This window comes from Sorex araneus, chromosome 1 (genome assembly GCF_027595985.1).
Source record: "Sorex araneus isolate mSorAra2 chromosome 1, mSorAra2.pri, whole genome shotgun sequence".
In the NCBI taxonomy this organism is placed as follows: domain Eukaryota; kingdom Metazoa; phylum Chordata; class Mammalia; order Eulipotyphla; family Soricidae; genus Sorex; species Sorex araneus.
In genome coordinates, this window is record NC_073302.1 from 175,848,336 (window position 1) to 175,873,588 (window position 25,253).

At 39.9% G+C, this 25,253-nt stretch overlaps 1 protein-coding gene across 3 annotated transcripts in view; it reads right to left on the reverse strand.

Annotated features, from left to right (window-relative positions):
- WDR36 (WD repeat domain 36) overlaps nucleotides 1-25,253 on the reverse strand; it is a 41,776-nt gene that overhangs the window by 12,209 nt on the left and 4,314 nt on the right. For all 3 annotated transcript variants that reach the window (XM_004615777.2, XM_055142593.1, XM_055142586.1), the window contains exons 4-16: nucleotides 24,232-24,349; nucleotides 21,747-21,879; nucleotides 19,324-19,378; nucleotides 17,892-18,024; nucleotides 17,168-17,343; nucleotides 16,792-16,912; nucleotides 16,274-16,339; nucleotides 14,839-14,925; nucleotides 13,967-14,112; nucleotides 10,285-10,399; nucleotides 9,526-9,691; nucleotides 7,821-7,929; nucleotides 6,276-6,355 (exon numbers count right to left, since the gene is read on the reverse strand). In XM_004615777.2, coding sequence (XP_004615834.2) covers nucleotides 6,276-6,355; nucleotides 7,821-7,929; nucleotides 9,526-9,691; nucleotides 10,285-10,399; nucleotides 13,967-14,112; nucleotides 14,839-14,925; nucleotides 16,274-16,339; nucleotides 16,792-16,912; nucleotides 17,168-17,343; nucleotides 17,892-18,024; nucleotides 19,324-19,378; nucleotides 21,747-21,879; nucleotides 24,232-24,349 — 1,505 coding nt within the window. The remainder of the gene's footprint in view (nucleotides 1-6,275; nucleotides 6,356-7,820; nucleotides 7,930-9,525; nucleotides 9,692-10,284; nucleotides 10,400-13,966; nucleotides 14,113-14,838; nucleotides 14,926-16,273; nucleotides 16,340-16,791; nucleotides 16,913-17,167; nucleotides 17,344-17,891; nucleotides 18,025-19,323; nucleotides 19,379-21,746; nucleotides 21,880-24,231; nucleotides 24,350-25,253) is intronic.

A 25,253-nucleotide genomic window follows, 5' to 3' on the forward strand; every position in this document is an offset into this window, starting at 1 on the left:
TAGCGCAACATATGGAAACTAGTGCCATGCTTAAATACTTGGAGGTTAAAATGCGGGGGTGGACAGATGGTGAGCACGCCCAGGTAAGGAGACTGAGAGGAGGGCCCTCAGATGACGTGAGTTTGCAGTGACTAGGAGAGAGCATTCTTCAGTGATGGCGCTCTGAAGGGAATTTGAAGGGGAACACAACAAGGTAAGTACCGTGTGCAGCTGCTGCAGACTTATGCACAGATGTGACAGAATCCTCATGTTCCCAGGACAATTTCCCATCAGGACCAGAGTGATGGTACAGTGGAGAGGGCACTTGCCGTGCACATTGTCAACCGGGGTTAAATCCCCAGCACTCCATACGGTCCCTGGAGCACCATCAGGACTAATCCTGAGTGCAGAGCCAAGAGTGACCACTGAGCATCACCAGGTATGACCACCGCCCCCCCCCCCCAAAAAAAAAGCAAGCAAACCCTGTTTGGGGGCAGGTAAGGCACCTGCTTTGCATGCAGGTGACCCCAATTGATATCAAGCATCCTACATGGCCCCCAGAGTACACCAGGAATGCAACTGAACACAGAGAAAGTCCTGAGTTCCTCTGGATGTGAACCTCCAAAATGAAAACAAAACAAAAAGCTTTCCCATCAGAAAGCTAGTAGGGAAGAACAGTAAATCATGAGGCAGCAAGTAAAACAATGAAGATTTAAGGAGCAAAGAGGTAGGTCGAAGGGAGACATTCTGCAAGGGAAGCTTTTGTTTCTTTTGTTTCTTTTTTTTTTTTTTTTTGCTCTTTGGGTCACACCCAGTGATGCTCAGGGGTTACTCCTGGCTTTGCACTCAGGAATCATTCCTGGCAGTACTCGGGGAAACAAATGGGATGCTGGGAATCAAACTCGGGTTGGCCGCATGCAAGGCAAACCCCCTACCCGCTGTGCTATCGCTCCAGCCCCTTTTACTATTTTTGTGCTGCATCCCTTGTGCTCAGGAGGTTTACTCCAGGTTCTGTGCTCAGGAATCACTCCTGGTAGGATTCAAGGGACCATAATGGATACTGGGGATTGGTCAAACCTGGGTCAGCTGTGTGCACAGCAAGCGCCCTACCCACTGTCCAATCTCTAGCCCAGGGGAAATTTCTTCAACTAAGAGTCTAAGAGCACAAACACTTTGTCACTGATCCAATCTTTAACAACAGCATATCATAAAACTTTCATCAAGTATGGGAAGGCACTGCCAAATAACTAAAGTTTACAATCTATAGGAAATAAAACATATCAAGAGAAAGTAACCATGATGAGCCAGTTTTCAGGGCTCTAAGCATCCTGAGCAGTTGGTCTACTCATTTATCCTGACAGTCCTATGAAAGAGTCTTCCAATACACACACTAAAACCTGAGACCCAGTATGAGTTAAAAACTTGCTTGAGGTGGAAAGCAGGGACTGGCACCCAAGCAGACCATACCCTTAGGCAGCACACACTCACACAAAGTCACGCATTTAAACTCAAAGTGCACATGCAGCTGGGCAGCTACCATGCCCAGGCATCGTCTCACTGCTGACTCACAGGACACAGGCTGGCAGCACCAAGTAAGCTGAGACAGAGACCTGTCCATGATACGAATCTTTCTCAATTTGTTCAGGAATCAATTAACAATGTAAATCAAGTGCAAAAATCATTAATGCTAATTCATCTCACCCAAACTACTCAGCACAGAAACACTGTCACTCTATCAAGATCAAACCTAGAATGCTGCAACTTTGATCTTACTAAAGACCTTGTGTGGGGGAGGTGAAACTTTCTGAGAGGTTTAGCATCTTTGGAAAGGCCAATCTACGTCTGAAGCAAACTTCTTTTACTTGGTACAGTGCTTGTCAGATTCATTGTGCAACCTGATTTCCACAGCTGCTGTGTGTGGGCAGCGTCCTCCCATTATATGAAAACAGCAAATTGAGGAAGGTGCTTTCCACATACACAGCAGATTGTATTTACACCAAGTTAGTTTATAAGGAATATGTGTTCAAGCTTAATTCCTGATTTAACTGCCAGAGGGTCCTGCTAATCCCACAAATGGAAAGTCCCAGGTAAATCGTAATTTTTTTCCTCACAGAACATTAACAAAATCCGTGATGAGAAAGGTCAGCTTTCGATAGTTCCCTTCAGTACTCCTGACACTCGTAAGTCACTTCTGATTCGATTTTGAATAAATTCAGAAAGTGTCTAGGAAAATTTATTTCAAAGAAATGGCCCTGAGGACGGGTCTGATTCTGGAATATGTACATGGGAAACCATCATCAACAACATTGTAAATCACAGTACCATTATCAATTAAAAAAAGAAAAAAGGAATCATTTTATTTTTGATATTTGGACCACACCTGTCAGTGCTCAAGACTTACTTTCCACCAATGATCCCAGTACCCCTCTCACCACCCCCACCCCATCCCCCACCACCCCACCCTGCCTCTGCTGTAGGGCATTCCCTTTTGTTCACTCTCCTAATGGGCACTGGTGGAGGGATAGGTAAATGATCACTGTATGAGTGAAATGTAAACACAAAATTTCGTAAGTTTGTAACTGTACATCACAGTGATTCTCTAATAAAAAATTAAAAAAAAAAAAAGACTTACTCCTGGTTGGGGCTGGAGCAATAGCACAGCGGGGAGGGCATTTGCCTTGCAAGTGGCCAACCCGGGTTCGATTCCCAGCACCCCATATGGTCCCCTGAGCACTGCCAGGAGTAATTCCTGAGTGCATGAGCCAGGAGTAAACCCTGTGCATCACCGGGTGTGACCCAAAAGACAAGAAACAAAAAACAAACAAACAAACAAAAGACTTACTCCTGGCTCTGTGCTCAGGGAATCACTCCTGACTGCGCAGAGGCCCACATGGATGCTGGCAAAGCAAGCACCTTACCTGCTATATTATCAATCTGGCCTCAAAATGTAATCATCTTATATAGAAATACTCAGTGAATAGAAAAATGGGATGACTGACTCAATGAGAAAAGCAAAGTAATGCTTTATTCTATTTTTTCTCATGTAATGTTCCTTCATTAGGAATTAGAGGGTGAAACCAAACAAATAGGAAACTCTATTATAATAAACTACCTAATTTGTATTTTCCTCATTCCCAAAAGTTCAACTTGAACTACCAGAAGATCACTAAGGTATACAAGATTATTGATACTGAGGATGTCAAAAACAATTTCAGAGATTAAAAACTTCAATTGTTTCTTTGGGACTCCTACAAACACACCAAAACATCTGCACTTAGAACCCTTTCCAGGAAACAGTCTGCCCTGCAGTTATGTTTCCGATAGGCACAGTGCCAGCTGGACATACCTCTGCGTCACCACTTCCAACCATTTACTCAGACAGTTTCATTTTCAGCTACGCAAAGAGTTTATTCATTCCTTAAATATTTAACATGCAGCAGGAATGATGAAACTGCTTATTGAAGGAAGAACTAGGAATCTCCAAAGGTTACCAATTTGGATTAGTAAGTGAAGGGAGTGAAAACACAAAAAGTCCAGCAGTTATCTATGGTTAACTCATTTCCGTATTTTCTGTATCAAGAAAAATCAATTCATCCTCAGAACATATGACACAACCAAGCAAGGCTGACATCACAACTGGTGGGAAATCTATTTCGTCCTGTGTTTATTTTTCCTTCTCTCACAAACAAATTTGGCAATCCAGTTTTACTGAGCCTTCATTTCTTCACTTTTTGTAAAATGGGACTATTTTGTAAAATAGTAATAGAACTTTACCAACCAGGATTACACCCTGAGTACAGCTGGGTGTGGCTCCCAGACCAAAATAAACCAGCATTAAATGCCCAGGGCTCTGGGCACTCAGGCTCTGCTGCTGAGGCAGCGGCCACAGCTGTGTGACCTCCCTTCCGAGGTGCCATTTGTCCCACTTCAAACTGAACAAAGTACTAATGTTTTTATTCAACATAGCTTCATCCAGAATAGATTTGGTCTTTATAAAGAGATTTTCTACTTTGTGAATTTACATAGAGAGTGTATTTTTCTTAACAGTCCTGATATAACTTGCTGCTAATTTTTGCATTTCTCCCAGCTTTGTGCCTCTATCTACTCACTTTAAGACAGTCCCAGTGTTCACCAAAAATACCAAAGCTGAAAACCTACTGGACTTAAATCTAACCAACTTTGCACTGAAATAAGAAGTTCAGCAAAAAGAGTCACGCTGAGTCAAAAGCTGCTTTGAATGCTACTTTCAGATCCTAATTCTTTCTTCCACTCCAAAGACAAAACTTAAACACTTTTAAAAATATTTTTCCAATTTAGTATTACTAAACAGTAACCTATCTCTCCCACCTAACATGAAATAAAACTACTAACATGGCAAACAAAAAAGGGCATATTGCCAACTCATTACTTAATAACCTTCCTACTAAAAAATGATTCAAATGAAAATATTCATTTTCAGCATATTGCAAATGTCTAAAAAACAGCAATGGACTACCAGTATCTCTAATGGTATCTTTCTTTTTCTCTTTTTATTTTTGGGTCACACCAACAATGCTCAGGGCTTACTCCTGGTGGGTTCAGGGGACACACAGAATGGGTGCTGGCATGGGATAGAACCTGAGTTGGCTGTGGGCAAGGCAAGTGCCTTTCCTGCTATACTATTTCTCCAAACCCTCTAATGGTATCTTTTCAAGAAGTACCAACTTTTGTTCTAAGTCCTAAAGGACACAGCCAACTAACTCATTTTGCCAAACACAGTTTTGACTGAGAGGCATACCTGCAGACAAAAGGACCTGTGACAGCTGAGCCTACTAGTGGCACTCTTCCTGGGTATGTATGTAGGTGTGCCCGTTCCTATGCTACACTTGAAGGAAATGAGGCCATCAGGGTTTTTCCTTTCTAAAGGTCAAATGCTTTCAGGTAGGAGCTTACTCAATTCCTAAGAAAGAGAAGGAAGCATATAGAACAGAGATTAATTTGGGACTATTTTAGAGAACTGAAAATCATCACCTTCTTTCTTATTTTTCTCACCCAGTTTTGTGTACTAAGCTTTATGTTAAATTAGATGTGCTGAGTATTTACAAAACTCCTTCATCTCAACCTACACAATTCTATGTGAAGTGGTGTGACTGCAAATGATTTCTACCACTATATTTTTAAAACAAAATTCACATACACACTCCCCACCTCCTCAGTGTAGGTCTCCACTGTTCCAATTACTTAGTGGAATTAAAACTTTGTCTTGGAGTACTGTTTCACTCTGAGTTTCAATCCATGAAGCGGGGCTGGAGTGATAGCACAGCAGGTAGGGTGTTTGCTTTGTATCAGCCAACCCGGGTTCAATCCCCAGCACCCCATATGGTCCCCCGGGCACTGCCAGGAGTAATTCTTCAGTGCATCGCCAGGAGTAACCCCTGAGCACTGCCAGGTGTGACCCAAAAAGGAAAAAAAAAAAACAACAACAAAAAAACTCAATCCATGAAACAAATTTCTGAACATTGCTGGGTTTTACTAAACAAAGTTTCTAACATATAATTACTCAAGGATTGTGTTAGAGACAGAAAACAGGTAGCAAACGCAAAGGAAAGCTAGGGTATTGACGTTTTTTAACTAATTCCAATATAAACTAATGAGAAAAATTACAGGAGCCAGAGAGAGAGGACAGTAGGTAAGGTGCTTGCCTTGCATGTAGCCAACCTTGGTTCAATCCATATGATCCCCAGAGCACGTGTGATTCCTGATCATAGTTGGGTGTGGTCCAAAAATAGGTCACTAGGTCACCCTCCTTCCCCCCACCCTCAAAAATGAAGTTACAAACTCAAAATAAGAAGCTTATAGTTAAAGTCTGAGTTCTACGGTAGAGTGTGTGTGTGTGTGAGAGTGTGTGAGTGTGTGTGTGTGTGTGTGTGTGTGTGTGTGTGTGTGTAAAATACAAAATAAGCTTTCTAAGTTTTTTTTAATCTTAATTTTACAGGCACAGAAAACCCAAGATGCATTCTATTTTCTTTATCATTTTTTATGGCACTACTCCCTGTTTAGAATATCAAAACACTTCAAGGATAAAACACTTCAGGATCGAAAATGCCCCAAAGCACATAGCTGCATAAAAATACATTATTGATAGTATTAAAATCCAAACTACAGAATCTCAATTTAAAAAAAATAAATAAAAAAAATAAATAAAAATAAATAAATAACAACAAAGCACATAACCTGTTATTTTATACTTAGAAGTCATACATAAAGACAATGCAGAGAAATCTTTGATAGACTTTAAGATTTAAAACTAAACTCACCATCCAGATGGAAGGTCCCAAGTTCTAATTGAGCAATCCATCGAAGCACTTATTAACCAACGGCCATCAGGGCTAAAAGCCTTAAAATTTAAATAAGTAAATAAATAATATACAAACACATGTACATTTTGCACACATAACAGTTAAATAGATGCAAGAAATGAAAAGATAAAGCAAGCAGATTTTGAAGATAGGAAATACAAATTAAAATAATGAAAGCTACTAAGTATAAAATCCTTTTACTTGTGATGATAGTTTCCTGTTTTTTGTTAACATTTAATTTCCAAACACAACCTAAAACAAAATAATCAGGTTTTCAAAATAAGTAAATTTTTCATGCCACCTTGAAGAAGTTGCAATTTTCTCTTAATACAACCGATGACAACAGCTGTCCCTGTCGGGAACACTCAAGGGTTCTGTTTGAGCTTTAAGCAGACTGTGCATACAGGAAACTGAACGGAACCAACTAAGACAATGAACATTAGCAAATGTGTTCATCAGACTGCTACAGAAGCACACTGTAGCTATTCCAAGTAGATTTGCATACTCAGATGCCGGAAGATTAACTGAAGATAGCTAAAAGCTGGGAAAAACAAGTTTTCCAAGGGGAAAACTATTGTAAATATTAGATTTAAGTCAACTGTAGGAATTTATTATCGTCAGAGAAACTTGGGTAATATGTAGAATAAAGAGTTTGAAGAGAAATAGCAAGAGCAGGTAGCACTTCCAAACGTTCCAGAAAACATCATTTCCTCTGAGACTATCCACTCCTAGCCTCCTGCCTAGAGATGTGCTAGCAGAGAACCCAGCCAACCTTTCCTCTGCACACCAACGGTTTCCGACCACTTTCCCCCTAATTTTCAAAGAAAAGGCTATTATGCATTGGAAGCTCTGATTTTTGATGTGAGAACTAATAATCAAATGTTGCTGCTTGGGCTACCACAAGTAGTTAAGATAATTCTTTTCTGTTTTTATAGAAAACATTGCAAAACGGTAACATATTCAACACTTTTCAACTGACCAATCTGAAATTAAAAAGCTGCTTTATTTCTTAATGTATCAAACAGCCCAACATAAGATAGTAAGTAAAAGTTTTGTTAGTTTTGTGGTAAGATATATTAGCCAGAAGTTAATTCCTCCAGCCTACTTTAATAGTAATTCAATTAATAGTTATGTTTAAATCAAACATTTATTGCCTGATTTTGTTTTAGCATTAAGAGAAAAAAGATGAACCCTGGGATTTATACTTCAATCTGATAGCAGTAACTCCCTGAGAAATAGCAAACTGCCTTTACTTCTGAAGTTTAAAGGAAAAAGCATCACTTCTTTAAAAATCCATGTTCAAATTATAGACTTTGAATATGTATAATTTATATAGCATTTCCTCGTAAGTTTTATGTCATAACATTCACAATGTAAAAAGTGAATTACCTGAGAAGATTATCTGAATGCCTAACAGTTTCAATTATTTGAACATATTTAATATTTAACCCAATTAAGAGGAAAAATTATCCAAGTTTTGTTTTAAGAACAGATCTGTTTTACCATGTCATTTATTTGGCCTTGATGTCCTGAAAACTCTCTTACAATCTTCCTAGTCTCTATGTCCAGGACACTAATGGAGAAATCATCCAAGGCAAGTCCCAGAATGCCACTGCAAAGCAAAAACAAGAGTTTTAATAAAATTTAAATTAAAATCTCAGTAGCTCTGTAGGATAACATTGGTTTCCCCTTCCTCCATGGCCACTGGTAGCTTGTGTCTGTTGATTGCCCCCCAACCTGTTAATTACCTTTGTCTTCTGATCAGACTCTGACTTGTAAATATTGTCTTTCTCTTCTCCTTACTGTCCTTTGCATTGTTAGTTATTTCAAAGCAGTTGCTTTTGTATGGATACAGAAAGACAGTTAAAAAGACAAGCCTGTGGCTTGGAAATTGATTGACTCCAGATAATATACCTCCTGGACATCAGCTCTCTCGACTTAAGCCTCAGTTGCCCTTACTTCCTAGATCCTCAAAAGCAGGGTCCCGACGAGGGACTGGATGGACCCGGGGCAAGCGGTGAGCTATGAGCTACCCTGGCACCGAAATGGGCCTGGCCAAAGTGCCCTAATGCTTAACTGTAAGTTAAGAGCTTGGTCATAGACAAATTCTGTCATGATCCAAAAGTAATAACTAGATTTGGATCCGGCTGGGGTTAGGAATGATTGATCTGGCCTGAGCACTGTAATCTGAGTCTGGTGAAATGTCCCCAGGAGAGTCATCCTACAAGCCTAAAAGTGTCTAATTACTTTGTCCATACAGAATGGTAAATATTAGGAAGGAGAATTAAAGATGCTAATTAAGTTACTGGTCTAAGGAGAGGAGAAACACACCTTAAGACTGGAAAAACATTTTGACGGCCCTTCCAGGGAGGTGGCAAGGTTGGGGAGGCGTGGGGAGTGAAGAAAAAGAGCAGCCGCGGGGAGAAGGTAGAAACCTGCTCTGGGGTAGAGAGTGGAAGGAGAGACAGACAAGACAAATACAGCGGGAAGAAAGAATTGCGGGGTGAAAGTGAGACAGAGTTCGAGAAAGACTGAGGAAGAAACAGAGCAAGAGACACACACAGAGACAGATGATTACAGAGACAGAGAAAGAAGAGGACAGGAGATTGCGAGAGACGCCGAGTTAGAGAGAAGGCTGAGAGTAAGAGTGGCTGAGGGAAAAAAAAAAATTGACCCCTTACATTTTAAACTTCTCTTTACAGACATAAAAACATATACATATATATATATAAAAAGGTTATATTATCATTATTTCATGTTATGTAAATTTATGATAGTACAATATTATTTTTCTCTAGGATTACGAGTGGCTGGGGAGATAGGAGTGGAGTCACGGAGAGCATTGTAGAGTGAGTTAGAGGGGTGGAGAGCTGAGAGTGAATGAACGGCAACTAATCAGTAAGCAGTCTGGCCCTCATTCTTCCTTTGTCTGTCCAAGGCAACAGCCGTCTCAGGTGGGGAAGCGGCTAGAGAAGAGCCCGCGAACATCTGTTCATGTGTAATCCCCGAGCTAAGGAGTTACACAGCTCCACGCATGAAGGATTTACACATGACTCCAACGGTCTTAACCAAGTTATATCTCTGAGGAAATTAGGCAAAATCCTGGAACATTAAAACTCATTGTCCCCACTTATAATTATGTGGGGACAGAATGTACACTTGTACCAAGAACACGACGGACAGTTCATCAGGATCAGAAAGATCTTACCTGTCCCTATGCAGCAGCAGCATGTTTGGCGATGAATCCAGGTTCAGTGACTGGATTAAATTTTTGGTTTTGAAGTTCCAGAATTTGAGTAATCCTTCACTACCAGCTGAAATTACCATCTGGTTCAATCCATCCACTGCAACGCCTCGGACAGACCCTCTGTGGGCTTTAGAGCACTTCCGCATCAGAAAATCAGGGCTAGTGACACCTCACTCAAATACCAAGATTCAAACTCTACACCCTACTCTGGAGTTAAGAGATAGGGAGATTACTACATTGTTCAGGGTAAAAGAAACTCCTGGGCCAGAGCAAGAGCTCGGAGAAGGTGGGGGTTTGACCCCTGGCACACAATGCTGCCCAGGCAGCGCCAGTAGTAAATCCTAAGCACTGAGCTGGGAGCAGGCCTCAAGCACCCCAGGTAAAGTCCTAAAACCAATCTCCCACCCAAAAGAAAAAAGACTAATTTATCATATACAACAATGGTTAAAGAAAACAACATTCAAATTTTCTGCTTAAAGAGAAGCAAGTTTTAATTTGTATAATATTCAGTTCCCCTTAATTTATACAACTTTATTCTCTGAATATTTCAATATAACGCCTACAAAAAGGTACAATCTGACATATCTGAGATAAAGATTTGATAATAATCTATAACTTCAGCAAAATGCCTTGCACACAAATATTTAAGAAGTACCACTGACAGTGTTAGCCTCATATCTATCTATCTGAAATAAGGGAAGGAAAAAACCCACTCAATACCTTGCTCCTTGCCCAGACTTCCTCGATGTATGCCAGACTGCATGTTGTAAACATCTACTGCTCCTGATGACAGGCCGATCACGGCAAAGTTCCCACAGGAAGTTACATCTACTGCCTTATGGGGGAGGGGGGGACACCACAACAGAAACACAAATGATACAATGCTTTACTGCATTTTATGGTTTGCAAAGTGTTATCAAATTTTACTCATATTTTTAAGAGCATCATAAATATCACTACAGTGTTCCTAAACATAATGCATTTATGTTTGGGTATAAACTATTTGCTAGATTCCAAGTCCATTCTCAAAGAAAGAAGCATGAAAATTATTATTCTAGATAATAAAATATGACCATGTTCTGAAATATAGTGCAATTTAAAATATAGGTCTTAAATTTATTGTTTAGACTAGCACCAGAGTCAAAGTATTTTATTGCCCAATCTCTCTTTGCCTTACTTATAATTCATTAAAAAACTAAAAAATTAACCATTAGCTACAATGTCAAATTCAAGGGCTGACATTTTTAATTGTCATATTACATAACACAATATATAATAAATACCTGTTTAGAAGCAGTTTCTAGAAAAGCAAACTTAATTTCTTCCAATTTTTTACTGATTCTGTGGTTTACAGTACTAGTACTATTAATAATGGTTTTTTATGCACATCTTTCCAACACCAAACCCAAAGTAAACTATTTTAATAGCTAAATCATCAGTATTACTGAGATGTCTTCTTTCCTACATTAAAAATGAGATTGGATTAAGACCAAGAAATTCCAAATTATTGAATTTTAGCATAAATGGATGCCTAACTTATCCCAAATACCTACAATAAAGTACAGTAATACCTATTATGTGAGTCAAAAGATAGATATATACTATAACATAGCATTCATATCAGTATGTTCCATTTATAATTCAGTAATTATATTATCTGACAAAATAGGCAGAAAACCACAACCAAATCTTTAAAAGAACCCAATGTTCTAAGTATAGCACAAATCACAACTTAGCTATTTGAGTGATTCCTAAGTGCTGAAGCGGTGCTCTATGGCGGTAATCTCCAGAACTAACCGTGTACCTGACCAGAACCTGCACAGAAGTCCTTTTGTCCTTGCTATACTTTTATAACTTGTCATTTATTTTAATGGAATTAATCGCTTCAAATGGGTTCTTTCCTAGTCATCTCCTTTTCTAATTTATTCATTCTAATCTAATACTTGAAGATACCATACACAAAGCAAAACTGAATAAGTTAAAGGTATCTTTGAATAACAAATCACACATGAATACATAGGCTCTCTGATAAGTCTGTTTACTACTTATAGGTTACTAGATTTGTCTGAGGAATGAGACAAATGACTGGGTATCAATTTGGAGTTAGTGATTCCTGCATTGTTCGCTCAGCCTGGTCTCAGGTGGTCTGAGGTTCAGATTCAAGTCGTCCATATACCCTTTATTGGCCTCAGGCATGGAGTGCATTGTTTATGAAATTCAGTCCATAAACAAACTTCATGGACAATAAATTCTGTTTTGTTGTCCATAAAAAAGATATAACAATAGATTGGTGTGAGGATAATATAATGTAAAATGTGCAAGGCGAAAAAGAGCAAAAAAAAAAATATATATGTTTTCTGTAATTACTACTACCACTACTACCACCACTAAGTTTATAAAAACCAAACTGAAAAACTTATGAGATAGAACTGCTACGATTTAGGAAAGAGTATTAAAGCTTAAAACTGGATTCCATACTCTGGGGAATAAAGCACATTTATTTGCACAGCTGTTTGTACAAATAAACAAGATTATATTTGTAGTTTAAAGCTTTTAATAAGTATTTTCAAAGGTAGCTTTTAGAAAAACCACAAAAACTGACATTTAGAAAAACATGTAATCTCAAGATACAACACACAATTACCTGTTACACTGGGAATGAAGAATAGAAATGAAATTAAGAATACTATTTATAACAGCTTTTATCGAATACAATGGCCACTCAATGCCTCTACTGCAAACTACAACACCCGAAAGGAGAGAAAGAACAAAAGGGAATGCCCTGCCACAGAGGTGGGGTTGGGGGCAGAGTGGGGTGGGGGTAATGGGAGGGATACTGGGATCATTGGTGGGAGAGAATGGGCACTGGTGGAGGGATGGGTACTCATCATTGTATGACTGAAATGCAAACATGAAACCTTGTAAGTATGTAATGTACCTCATGGTGGTTCACTATTAAAAAAATTCTGAAGATTAAAAAAGAATACTATTTATAGCAGCTTTCAAAGAATAAAGTACAAAGAATACTTAAAATAAAGTATAAAATGTACATACTGGAAACCATAAGACACTGCTGACAAATGTAAGGTGCAAATAAACGGAAAAACATACTATGTTTATAAATCAGAATAATATTAAACTGATCTGCAAAAATCAACAAAATCCTAGCTGCTTACTTGCAAAAACTGGCTTATCCTAAAATCCATACAGAAATATAAGGGACACAGAGTCAACTTCCCTGATTTCAAAACTTGCTACAAAGATACCATCATCAAAACTGTGGACTAGCACACCAGAACAGAAAAAAATTGGTACTACAGGTTGTTCTTCACAAATATTAAAGTCACATTGCAAATGACACCACAAAAACCAAAATGATAATCCACAGAACCGGAGACAGAGCTGCAAAAGCCAAATTAGATTAGGGAATTATACCCAGATTACATAAAGAGGTACTCAATTCATTAACAACAGAAGAGAGATTATTTATAATACCTATTTTTTAAAAGGCTGCAGACAAACTCCATCAGTGTATCTCTAAAAAGCATTGCATCTTTTTATGTTCTTGTTGGGGTTTTTTGTTTGTTTGGGCGCCACATCAGCAATGCTCAGGAGTTACTCCTGGCTCTGCACTCAGGAATCACTCTTACCAGTGCACAGGAGACCAGATGGGATACTGGGGATTGGACCCTGGCTGGCCGCATGCAAGCCAAGTGCCATACCCACTGTACTATCTCTTCAGCTCCTAAAAAGCATTTACCAGTACAAACAAAAGATGAAATAAAAGGTATAAATAAGTCTATAACTTATAGACAACTTAGCTAAATATACTCCTGTTTGGAAAAAAATTTAAAAAAAAGCAAAAATTAAAAAAAGAGGAAGAAACCACTGGAGTCAAAGAAACTGAATATTATACACACAACATACATTTAGGATAAACAACATAAACACTTAAATCATATTCAAAGGCTATTCTGAATAATCCTATACTAGTTAAAATAACAAATACATTGCATTTAATTAAGTAAAATAGTTCTCGGCAACTTAGAAAACTTCACACTATCAGGGAAGAACTTAAGAACTTAAGAATGCTAAACTATATGCATTCATCTTGGTGTTGAGGAATAATCCCGAGCCCCCTCACATGCAAGTCTGAGCTCCATGCTGAGCCCTAACTGGCTTCCTTTGAGCAGTATCACCAACGAATCTTAGAATGACAAGCCCACGAAATGGCAGTTACAGGAATTACTTCTGGCAGTGAGCAGGGGAAATATATGAAGTGCCCAGGATCAAATGAGGGGTTGGCCACATGTGGGTGAGCACCTTAACTAACCCCTTTGACCATCTCTTCAGGCCTTGCATGACAGCTTGGTAAGGAAAAACTGTATAAAAAATCACTTACTGTCGCAGTTATATCATCTTTCTTCAGATCCTTTGGCTTCAGAAAGTAACTGCCTATTGTAGATCTTTGGTAGTTCCAGGTTGAGCAAGAAAGCTTACCCTGATGGCAAGCAATGATACCATCCCAGTCATTCTCACGTGCTTCCTCTAAAACAATTAAAATCATGAATCAACTAATTAACTTTTCCTACTCATTCACCTATAATTTGTTAAGCATCTAATATTCCATTAGTCTCAGTACTGTCAACACTAGGGTGCCACAGGCACCGCTGCCAGCAAGCAACAAGATACTGAGTAGAAGCTATCCCAGCAAGTATGGTGGTGTGTTGGAAGGGCACCTAGGTGTTAAGAGAGCTGCTCCAACTCAGTAATGGGCATCCTAAAGGAAGCAGTGAAAGAAGTAGAAATTAAGTGCCAGATAGAGCAGGAGGAAAGACATACGTATCGCTACGAGGAAGCGCAAGTACATCATCTTCTTAGAGAAGAGGAAGGCAAGCCCCAATGTTACCGATTCTGGAAGTGTGCTCCCTAAAGGAAGTGAGGTGCAGCTGACACACTGTTTGCACATGAGTGACATGTGTCGGGTGACTTGTTTAGATGCATGTTTTCGAAAGATCACTCAGGCTCTAAGGATTGCAAACAGATAGGATGATGGCCAATAATAAGGTTACTTAAAAAGAAACAAAGCTGCCATAGATTGTTCTTCTACCACAGAAGAACAAATAACAAATTCACATTGTAACTAATTCAACATACACCTGGGGTTACAGTCTCTGATGACTGGTATTTCTGGTATTTGATTAAGATGGAGGAACTAAGACATGTACAGAAGGAAAGAAGGGACAAAATTCCTGAGATACAGCAGTTACTGACCCGCAGCAAACTTCGTGATGGGCGGCAGTCTCACTGACAGCGTGTTCTGAAGACCTTTACGCTTGACTCTCTTTTTATTTATTAACCCTGGGATAAGGTAGAGAAGAATATAGCCATGAATCATTTTTAATGAAGGATTTTCATGAAACAAAATACCGACGGTCTCAAAACTATGTACCGCATTTTAAGATATTCCCATTTAAATCTGGAGTGAAATAAAGATGATGCTACTTGCCATTATTATTAAATGGCTCATGAAGCGGTAAGAAAACAAATCCTATACATAACTTTTAAGAGTAAAAGTAAACATTTTTGTAAATAATATAATCATAAAATCACATGAGCAAAAAAACACAGAAATGTTACTGTGACCACAGTTCCAGAGCCATGGCTCCAAACCGTGAAAAACACTCCGAGCAGTGAGGAGGCTCCACAACTGACACCGCCAGGTCTGGCAGGCCGCCAGCACCATAGCCCCAAGCACTGCAGAGCCACAATGAACCCACCCACAGTTCGGTCTGCCCCCATCAAGTACCAATACAACTAATCACACTGGTCAAAGTTCTAAAATGCAGCAATATTTGATATGATTACTGGAATAATACAATGCCAGTATATTTCATTTTAATGCCATGTAATATTTCAGCCAAAAACATGTAAACTAAATAATATAAGCCAAAAAAAGAATTTATATTCAGGAGATTAAGCAGTATGGGAAAGAGAGTTCAAGAGCTAAGAACACATTATACCTGCAGGTGGCCTGGATCTAACATCCAGTGCCACACGGTCAAAAGAAAAAACATCACAATCTGATGAGTCAATGAGTATATAGGGCCAAAAGGAGGAAAACAAACCAAAAGATGCTCAAGAACATAAAAGATAATCTCTCTGACAATATTTCTAGGTGTGGAGATTCTTAAAAATAACAAATATCTCCGATTTAAGTGCAAGAAGAATAAGGATTTAAAACTGAACTGAAATTCAATTCTAAGTACAAAATGCATAAATAGAACATTAGCTTAAAATCACTGTATCACTGTCATCACATTGTTCATCGAATTGCTCGAGCGGGCACCAGTAATGTCTCCATTTGTCCCAGCCCTGAGATTTTAGCAGCCTCCCCTTACTCGTCTTTCCCAACAACTGGAGGTTCTTTCAGGGTCAAGGGAATGAGACCTGTTATTGTTACTGTATTTGGCATATCGAATACGACACAGGGAGCTCGCCAGGCTCTTTCATGTAGGCGGGATATGCTCAGTAGCTTGGGCTCTCCAAGAGTGACAAAGAATGTATATCAGAGAATACAAGCAAGTATGTTAAAACCAAACACATGTGTGCTGCTTTAGGCACATCAGTGGGCTAGACTATAAGAGGTCACTATAGAAATAAATTCTTTACTTCATAAAAATCTTCCAAGATTTTGAAAATGACCTACCATGTCCCAAACTCTTGTTAAATTTTTCATGCACAGTGGAAAATGACTGCAGAGTTCCATCTTGACCTGTTGACATACAGATTCAAGATCAAGCAAAATCAAAACAACGGGCCATTTGGGTAAAGGTCTTATGAAACTAGAACTATCCTGAAGCTAGTTTCCCTCCAGTTTCAATGGAGAGCTGGAGGCAACTACATGCTTCTTCACTGTATTCAACTGTGTACAGAATGCCATTTAGCAGGAACAAAGGAGGATGTGTAGCAATCACAATTTTTAGATGATTAAGAAAAAAAAATACATTTTCAGAATTTGACCAGTCTGAGGATACTCAGAATGTCACTTCAAATAAAGATAATATCATATACAATACTTCCTGAAGCATTCAAAAAGAATCATCTCTTACCCAGATAATCTCTGAAAAGAACATTTGAAACTAAATATGTATTAAATGGTGTTAAATATGAAGTTTCCTGCTTTCAATACTTGCTAAAATAAACCTTCACATCTGAAGCACTTACTTGCGCTAAGAATCTGTTGTCCATTTTGTCCATAATACCTGATTTTGGTAAGAGAAGCACTATGTCCCATTCTGAATCTCAAAAGTCTGCCTTCACCAGTGGGACCATCAAAGATCCATATCTGCCAAGAAATAACAGGGCGGAGTGCTAAGTGACCTACAAGAAGTCAAGCCATCTGCTAAATCGCTTGGCCATGGCGGGGGTTCTGGGGGGAGAGAGAAGCTCCAGCTCCTTCTCACAGCACTGTAATACAACCTCCAGTGCTTTCTGTTTCACCTCTGAAGATGTTGTGGGTCCAGGCTGATACACAACAGCAAGCGTGTAACAACCTATAGGACAGGTAAGAGGAGTCAGGAAGTGGTATAGCAATCAATACCCTAAGAGCATTGTCAGCGCCATTTGTGACAAGAAGTGGTTCCCTATGCAGAAATGTCAGTCCGGCAATTGCTGTAGAATGAGCATTTCTCATCTGATTAATTAACTTTTTGTCTTCTAGATCCCAGAGTCCAATATGGCCACACGGGCTTCCAGCTGCCATGATTGGGTGGCCATCTGTTATCCAAAAAAAAAAAAAAAAAAACCAGTAAAAAGAACATGCATTACAAACAACTAGACATGACAATCCTTTCTACCCCCTTAAACTATAATTATAAAATTAGAAAAAACTAAATACGCAGTTAGCTACCCTTTTTTCTTTTATTTTTGTGGGGTCCTTCCAGAACCCTGGCCAGCAGTTCAACACAAGGACCCACAGAGCCTGCAGTGTTTTAGACATCGGTGCTCAGCCTAGGGCCAGGGATTAATGGGCAACCCACCCTACCAGTGCTGGGGCCTTTAAGGCCGTACCTGGCAATGTACCTGGGTCATGTTCAACCCAGGGCAACACAGAATAGAGGGCTGGAGGGATGGCACAGGGTGGTAGTGTTGGTTGAAGCTCATGTAAGGGATGGGCCTTAATTCCTACATGATCCTTTCAGTCCCCATCCATATTATTTCTCTTTACACCTTTGATCTATCACCAGTATCTATTAGAAACATGTTTATGACCTTGAGAATGAATTTTCAGTGTCCTTAACTCTCAGATATAAGTTAGAAGTTACCTGTACGAAAAGAGATGGAAGTGATAGGTCCCCAGTCCTGACGAAACTTCATTAACGTCTCATCGAACTTGATGTTGTGAATGATGACCTGACCCGACAGAAGGCCCACAGCAACAACATCCACAGCTGGGGCCTAAAATCAAGCCACAAAACTTTTAGTTTCCTTAGTCAAAACTGTTTCAGTGATCCTAACACGACACTAACCAAGAGGTAATGGTATATCATCCTGGTGGGCAAAAGGGCAGCTAAGTTTTATCATTCTGGCAACTTTAACTGCTCTCTAGCATGAGAATCCCAAGAAAGTATTTCTTCCGTCTTCAAGTCTGGCAGCCACCTCCCTAACCTAAGGTATAGCTGATTTAGGAAGAAATAGCAAGCGAAAAGAACCTCATCGATAAAACCACTGTTCGGAAGAGGACAGAAAAAAAGGTAACTCTCAGAAAATACAGTTACCGTACGGCAATGTAACAAGTCAACTACTAAGGAAGAATTGATTAGATAAAGAAAATTGGAAGAATCTGTAAAAAATGTTAAAATCTGTGAAAAAAAAAAGCCAGAAGGCAAAAAAGTTAACAAGCATGGCCACAGAGAGGGCCAAGTGTGTGCTCCATGCCAAGAGGTCTGCACCCGGCACCTAGCACCACGTGGGCCACTGAGCACTTGTAGACTAACTCCTGAGCACTGAGATGGTCTCATTCTCACAAGGGTTTATTCCAGTTCGAATAGTCTAGGATCTTAATCCTCACTTTATACAATTTTTACACAATTCTGCACACATCTCATTATCTATTTTTTGCATAGCAAGATCTATGTCCAGTGCCATTACAGAATGGAATCAAGCTTCATATTCTATTAATCTGCCAGCACTTAGCTTACTGAAAATTAGAAACCAGTACAGAAGCTGTTGGTAAGAGAACAGTATAAGCCCATGCTCACAAGGGACCCAAGTTTCTGCTACCTTTGGATTCTCTGGGTAGGCACAAGCAAAGAGGGCTAAAGAGGATGAGGAAGAACAAAGGAACACTTGTGAACTGAAGAGTTTCAAGCAATGGACTTTTACTCAGAAAGTGTCGAATGGCCATATGTGTCCATACACACATTTCTCAGTTTGATGAGAAATCCAAGTCTTGAATCCAAGTCTCCTTGAAATTCACCTGAACTTATTTCCATTCTGCTCGAGGCACTGGGATACTTGCTACCTGTATGACGGCAATACTGGCATCTCACCTGAGGAATGACAGGGCTAGAGCCCAGGCTAAAAGGAGTCTACAGGTATTTACAGCAAGATGACGCTCATTTTTAGGTACATTTCCCAGACACAACATTCAGGCAAGTATTTATTGATATTTTATATCAGACTCAGTTTAAACTGTGTATTACTTTTCTTTATCACAAAGATCCTCTCATGAACTTAAAGAGAAAAAACACTAACCTGCTGAAGAGCTGTCACTCCAACTCTCCATCCTGGAAATGTATAGAGAAGTTTACTGCAAGAAAAAGAAAAGAGGTGAATGCTACTTTTGGAAGGAGCAACACAAAATCAAGTGCATCTTCAGAGGTAAAATAAAGAGATACCACCATTCCAGGTAGACCTAGTCTCTGAGCTGGTGTCTCTGGAGCTTTCTGGGGATGGGAGTAGGCCAAGCTCCTGCCCTGCAGGAAGGCCCAGCGCCCCTACACACTATACTTCCTCAGGTATTTGAACGACCCATTTGCAGAGCTGGGATGTAACCTGGGTGAGCTGCATCAAGACCCTGTACTCTTTGCAGAACAACTTTAAGACTTCAATCTCCAGTAGCTAAGTTAAAGATTAATCACCTGAATCTTATTGTACCCAACATGCAACTTGCTGTAGTTTATTTTCAGGATGAATGCTTTCCAAGAGGAGGGGGAGGGGAATCACATGACTAAAAACTAATAGGGCCTTGAAAGACTAATTCCATACCTGAAACTTATTTCTTTCAGAAATGAAATGAAGAGTAAAAGGAGAAAGCTCAAAGGGTCGAAACAGATTCTGTACCTGGTGCCAGGTCCCTAGCACTGCACAGTTCCCTGAACACCTTACCAAGAGGGGTTCCCCAACACCCTTGCATGCATGTCCTCCCTCCCCCAACCAAAGGAAATCATAGAGAAAAAAGCCCGTAAGTAAATATTTGTAATATAGTGTATTGCAGACCTCTAAGCCATGCCTCAGGGGTGCACAGGGAGCTGTTAAGTGGTGCCTGAACAGCACAAGTGCCCTCCCAACTCTACTATCTCTCTGCCCCACCTTCCCCCTTTTTAAATTGAATCACCATGAGATAAGCCATCACAAAGCTATTAGTGGTTTGGTTTCAGTCATACAATGTTCCAACACCTGTACCTCCACCAGTGTATATTCCCTACCACCAATGTCCCCAGTTTACCCCCATCCCCACATCCCACCCCACCTACCTGGCTCTATGGCAGGCACCTTTCTTTCCCTCTCTTCCTTTTGTGCATTATGGTTTACAATATAGGTACTAAGAGGTTATGTTTGTTCAGGGGGCTCAGTATTTTTATCAAGAAGGTACAGCTAGCATAGATTTTTAACTGGTGGCAGCTCTGGAGTGTGAATGTGACTGCCGGGGCTTCCAGAAGTACAGGGAAGTGGGGGGAGGTAGCCCATCCCAGCCCTGAGAAAGCCTGCAGGCTTGTCACAAACTCTGCATACCCCAATTTTCAGCAGATCTGTAAGAAGTCCATCCCGAGACAGATAAGTCCGGCCAAGGGCACTGTGGAGATTTTGGATTATGGGAGCAAACAGCTGTCAGGGGTTGTTTCGGTGGGCACTGGGATAACCCATCCCCTCTAATGTACCCCAGTCTGTTCAGCCTTGCACAGATCTGACATTAACTCTGCTTTTGGTCTCTTTTGACATTTATTTATGGGTCTCTGAAGTGAGGCCAGTAGAAGAGTTTACATGACCTAAGTTTGGTTTTTTAGAGCATTCCAATTTGTTCTCTCTCTCTCTCCTTTTGGGAGTTGTGGTTTGTAATAGGGGTACTGAGTGGCCATCATGTTCAGTCTCTAGTCTACTTTCAGCGTGCATCTCCCTCCCCACTCGGGATTTCCAATCACATTTTACTTGCTAAGTTTTTTTAATGTTACAAGGAAACCTAAATTAATTTTTTCCCTTTAACCAAATGTTCAGACAACAGGTAGGAGTATTCAAAACCATGTACCTTGTCTTGAAGCTGTGCCAATCACGTTGCAGTAGATGTCCACAAGCAGGTGGTACAAAACTACCATTTCTAAAGCTAGAGCTGTAGCACAGCGGTAGGTTGTTCGCCTTTCACGCGGCTGACCTGTGTTCAATTCCTCTGCCCCCTTGGAGAGCCCGGCAAGCTACCGAGAGTATCGCACCCACACGGCAGAGCCTGACAAGCTACCCGTGGCATATTGGATATGCCAAAAACAGTAACAATAAGTTTCACAATGAGAGACGTTACTGGTGCCCGCTTGAACAAATCGATGAGCAACGGGATGACAGTGACAGCACTAATTAATAGATTTTGCTTCATTTCTCTTACTTTTCTATGAAAACGAGAAATTGCTTAGTGATAGTTTCACTAATTTCTTTCTCATTTTACTTTACAAGAGCCGCTCTATAGCTTTGTGAATTCTTGGTATTAATGAGGTCACAAGCAGACACACTGCCACTGGCATTCCTGAAGGTGACTACAGTGTGGCGGGACCAGATACCCAAGGCAGAGTGACAGCCAAGAAAACAATATTACTCCCTTTTAGAGAAGATCAGGAGTAGGGGGACTGAGTCAAACATGCAATAAGGAGCAATAAAGAATAGTAAGTAGGAGCCACTCCTAAAATGCTTACTTGGATTTTACATTCCACAACTGCAGGCTTCCTTGTTCACTGCCGAGAAGTATTTTATTCAAGTAGGTGCTTGGATGCAAAATTGCAGAAATTTTAAATACTGATTTATCAAAAGTCAACTGCAGGTATTCCTCTATAAAAGAAAAATCATAAATAACATTAACATTATTTTAAACGTCTTTAAATATTTTAATATTCCATATATGGCACTTAAAGTAAACTTACCATGTAAGATTTATGTACTACAGACGCAGGGAAAGCACTTAACAAGATCCAACATGCAGTTTTGATAAAAACTCAACAAAATGGGGAGATGAAGGAACTTTCCTCAACATGTTTAAGTCATCTAACACAAGTCTACAGCCAGTTCACTACTCCATGGTGAAAAACTGAAAATCTTCCCTCTGAGATCAGGACTCAGACAGGCTGCCCAAGCTCGCTACTCTTATTCATGCTACAGTATGCACTGTAAGTACTTGGAACAGCAACTAGGCAATAAAGATTTATTAAGGGCATCCAGATCCAAACTCTATTTGCAGAAGACATGATAGTACACCTAGAAAACCCAAAAGACTATGAAGAAGCTCCAAGAAACAGTGGGCAGATAGTAAAGTGGCAGGTTACTAAATCAATGTGCAGAGATCCATGGCTTTCTAATACGCAGATAATGAAATAGAGGAAGAGGAAATTTTTTTTAAAATACCATTCACAGCTGTTTCTCAGAAAATTAAGAGCACAGAAATCAATTTAACAAAAGGGGTGATAAACTTATACAAATGTAACTATGAATCACTACTAAAAAGTACAAGAGGACACTAGGAAATGGAAACATATTTCCTGTTCATTGACGGGAAGAATCAACATGGTCAAAATGACAATCTTGCCCACCACATTATACAGATTCTATGTAGTCCCCTATAAAAATACTCAGGACAATCAAAATAGCAAATGCTCCTGAGGTTCATATAGACTAATAAATCCCCCAGCACAACCAAACCTATCTTAACAAAAAAGATGATGAGAAGTTTCTCTTTCCCCATTTCAAACTATACTATAAAACTGTAGTAATTGGGACGGTATGGTACTGGAATAAGGAAAGATTCTCAGACCAATGCAAGAGAAATCAAAGCCCAGGACGGATTCTCAGGTATACGGCAGTAATTTCTGATAAAGGAACAAAAAAATATGAAGTAGACCAAGTGGACTTCAGCAAATGATTTAGGAAAACTGGTCATATAAAAAAAAATTAATGCAGAACCCATCTGATACCACACACCGAAGACCTAAGTAATCAAAGCTGAATTCATAGACTGTATAGATGAAAACATAAGTAGAACATTTCATGACAAAGAAGAGGTATCTTCTATGACTCAACACCAGTGGCCAAGCAAACAGGCACAAAGATAAAGAAATGGGGTTATATGAAACTAAGAAGCTTCTGCACCACGAAAGAAATGACACTTCACAGAGTGGGAGAGGGTATTTTCCCAATACTCAATGAGTAAAGGGTTAATATACTAGACATATAAAACACTGGTAGAACTTTATAAGTAAAACAACCCATCAAAATAGGGGTGGAAAGGGGTACAAAAATGAGCTTCCTCAAAGAAGACAAACAAATGGCCAAAAGGCATATGAAAATTCTCTATATGATTCATCTATATGACTCTGCAAATCAAAACATCAAGATATCATCTCATACCAGAGACAGACAGGCACACATTTCAATGAACAAAAACAAGCAGTGCTGACAGAGAAGTAGGGAAAAGGGGAATAATATGAACACTCCTCCAAAAACTAGGAACTGGGCTTCCCTATAAACCAGTAACTTCACTTCTTGGCAACTACCCAACACAAATAAATTCAATACAGAAAAAGACATCTGCACCCTTGTGTTCAACACAGCATTATTCACAATAGCCAAAATCTGGAAATTATCCAACTGTCCAAGTACAGATGACTGGATAAAGAAACTATGGCACATACACATGATAGAATATTATTAGGCTACCAGAAAAGATGAAGTCTTGCAATTTGTTGCTACATAGGTGATCTAGAAGGTATCCCATTGGGAAAAGTGAGGAGAAGGACACAGAATGGTCTCATATTTGGGATATAAAGAAACATAGTAAGAAAATCATACCCAAAGTCAAGAAAAAGAGAATTGGTAGAAAGCTACAACAAGGGAGAGGGGGTTAAGTTGAGGGGGGAAAATGGGATAATGGTGGAAGAAGTGGGCAGGGAGGTGGTTTCAGGGTTTACTCCTGGCTCTCAATACAGGGCTCATAGGACCATGCAGGGTGCTAGGAATGGAACCTGTATTAGCTACATACAAGGCAAGGCAAGCACCCTCCCTGCTATACTATTTCTCTGGTCCCATCTTTAACTTTTTCTTAATTGATTACATATACAATGTCTACAGAAAAGTTTATGCAGGCTTTTACTTAACTGCACACGTAAGATAAAAGAGTGAGTTCATTCTTACCTTCTGAATATACATGCCAAATAATAAGAACACTGTCAATATCAACAGAGATGACATGATCCCCAAAAGGTTGCAAAAGATGAATTTCCGTTTTATGACCTCTGTAGGTGTGTACAATCTACAACAATGAAGATCAAAAAGACTGCATGTTATTGCTCATCACGTTGTGTTCATCTTCACAAGACACATGTGACTACTGATGCCCAACAGCTGATCATGCAGCAGCCTGAAAGCATGTACTTCCTTCTGCCCGCTGCTTCCTCAAACTCAATGCTAAGGAAAGGAAATGCGTGGACAGGAACACAGGAATGAATCTTGAAGCTCAGCAAACCATTAGTCCTTCACCCAACCAGCACTCTCTCTACACTCCAGAAAAGCTGCATGTTCAGAACCAGAATGTGGATGTTACTGTTCAAGCCCAGGCTACTTTATCCCTCTGATTTTTTTGACAATTAACCCTTACAGTAACTCACATCCCTCCATAACTCATTTATCTCTGGTTGCAGTTCTCAGCAAGTCACACTCTTTCTTCTCCCTGTCCCAATAGCCCTGAGAGTGACAGCAGGTCTATAAGTGAGCCCTGAGAGTGACAGCAGGCCTATAACTGAGTCTCCAGTGTTTCCCCATCAGTGCTTTACACACATTCCAGGGAAAACCACACAGAGCAGGTCTGCAAAGAGATTTCTTTTCCCTGACTCCCAAGTGAACTCCACAAGTAATCTGCCTTCCCCTGCTCCAGATAGTAGAGTCTACTGCCACGGTAGACTCTGGGAACATGTGCATTACTGCCAAGGCAAACATTGACAAACTTCCCAAGCATCCCTGGTGGCACACTGCCTTGATTTTCGACCACCAGCCTGTCAGACCAGCGTCAATCTGCAGAAGTTTCTTGCTCATCCATGAAAGTTATAGTTTCTTATTGCCTGCCAGTCCACGGCTCTGTACTCATTGGCAGGTATTAAAAAGTTTAAAAACACGGCTCTAGAGAATGCTTGTGGATAAGTCTGCATTTCTACTAGACA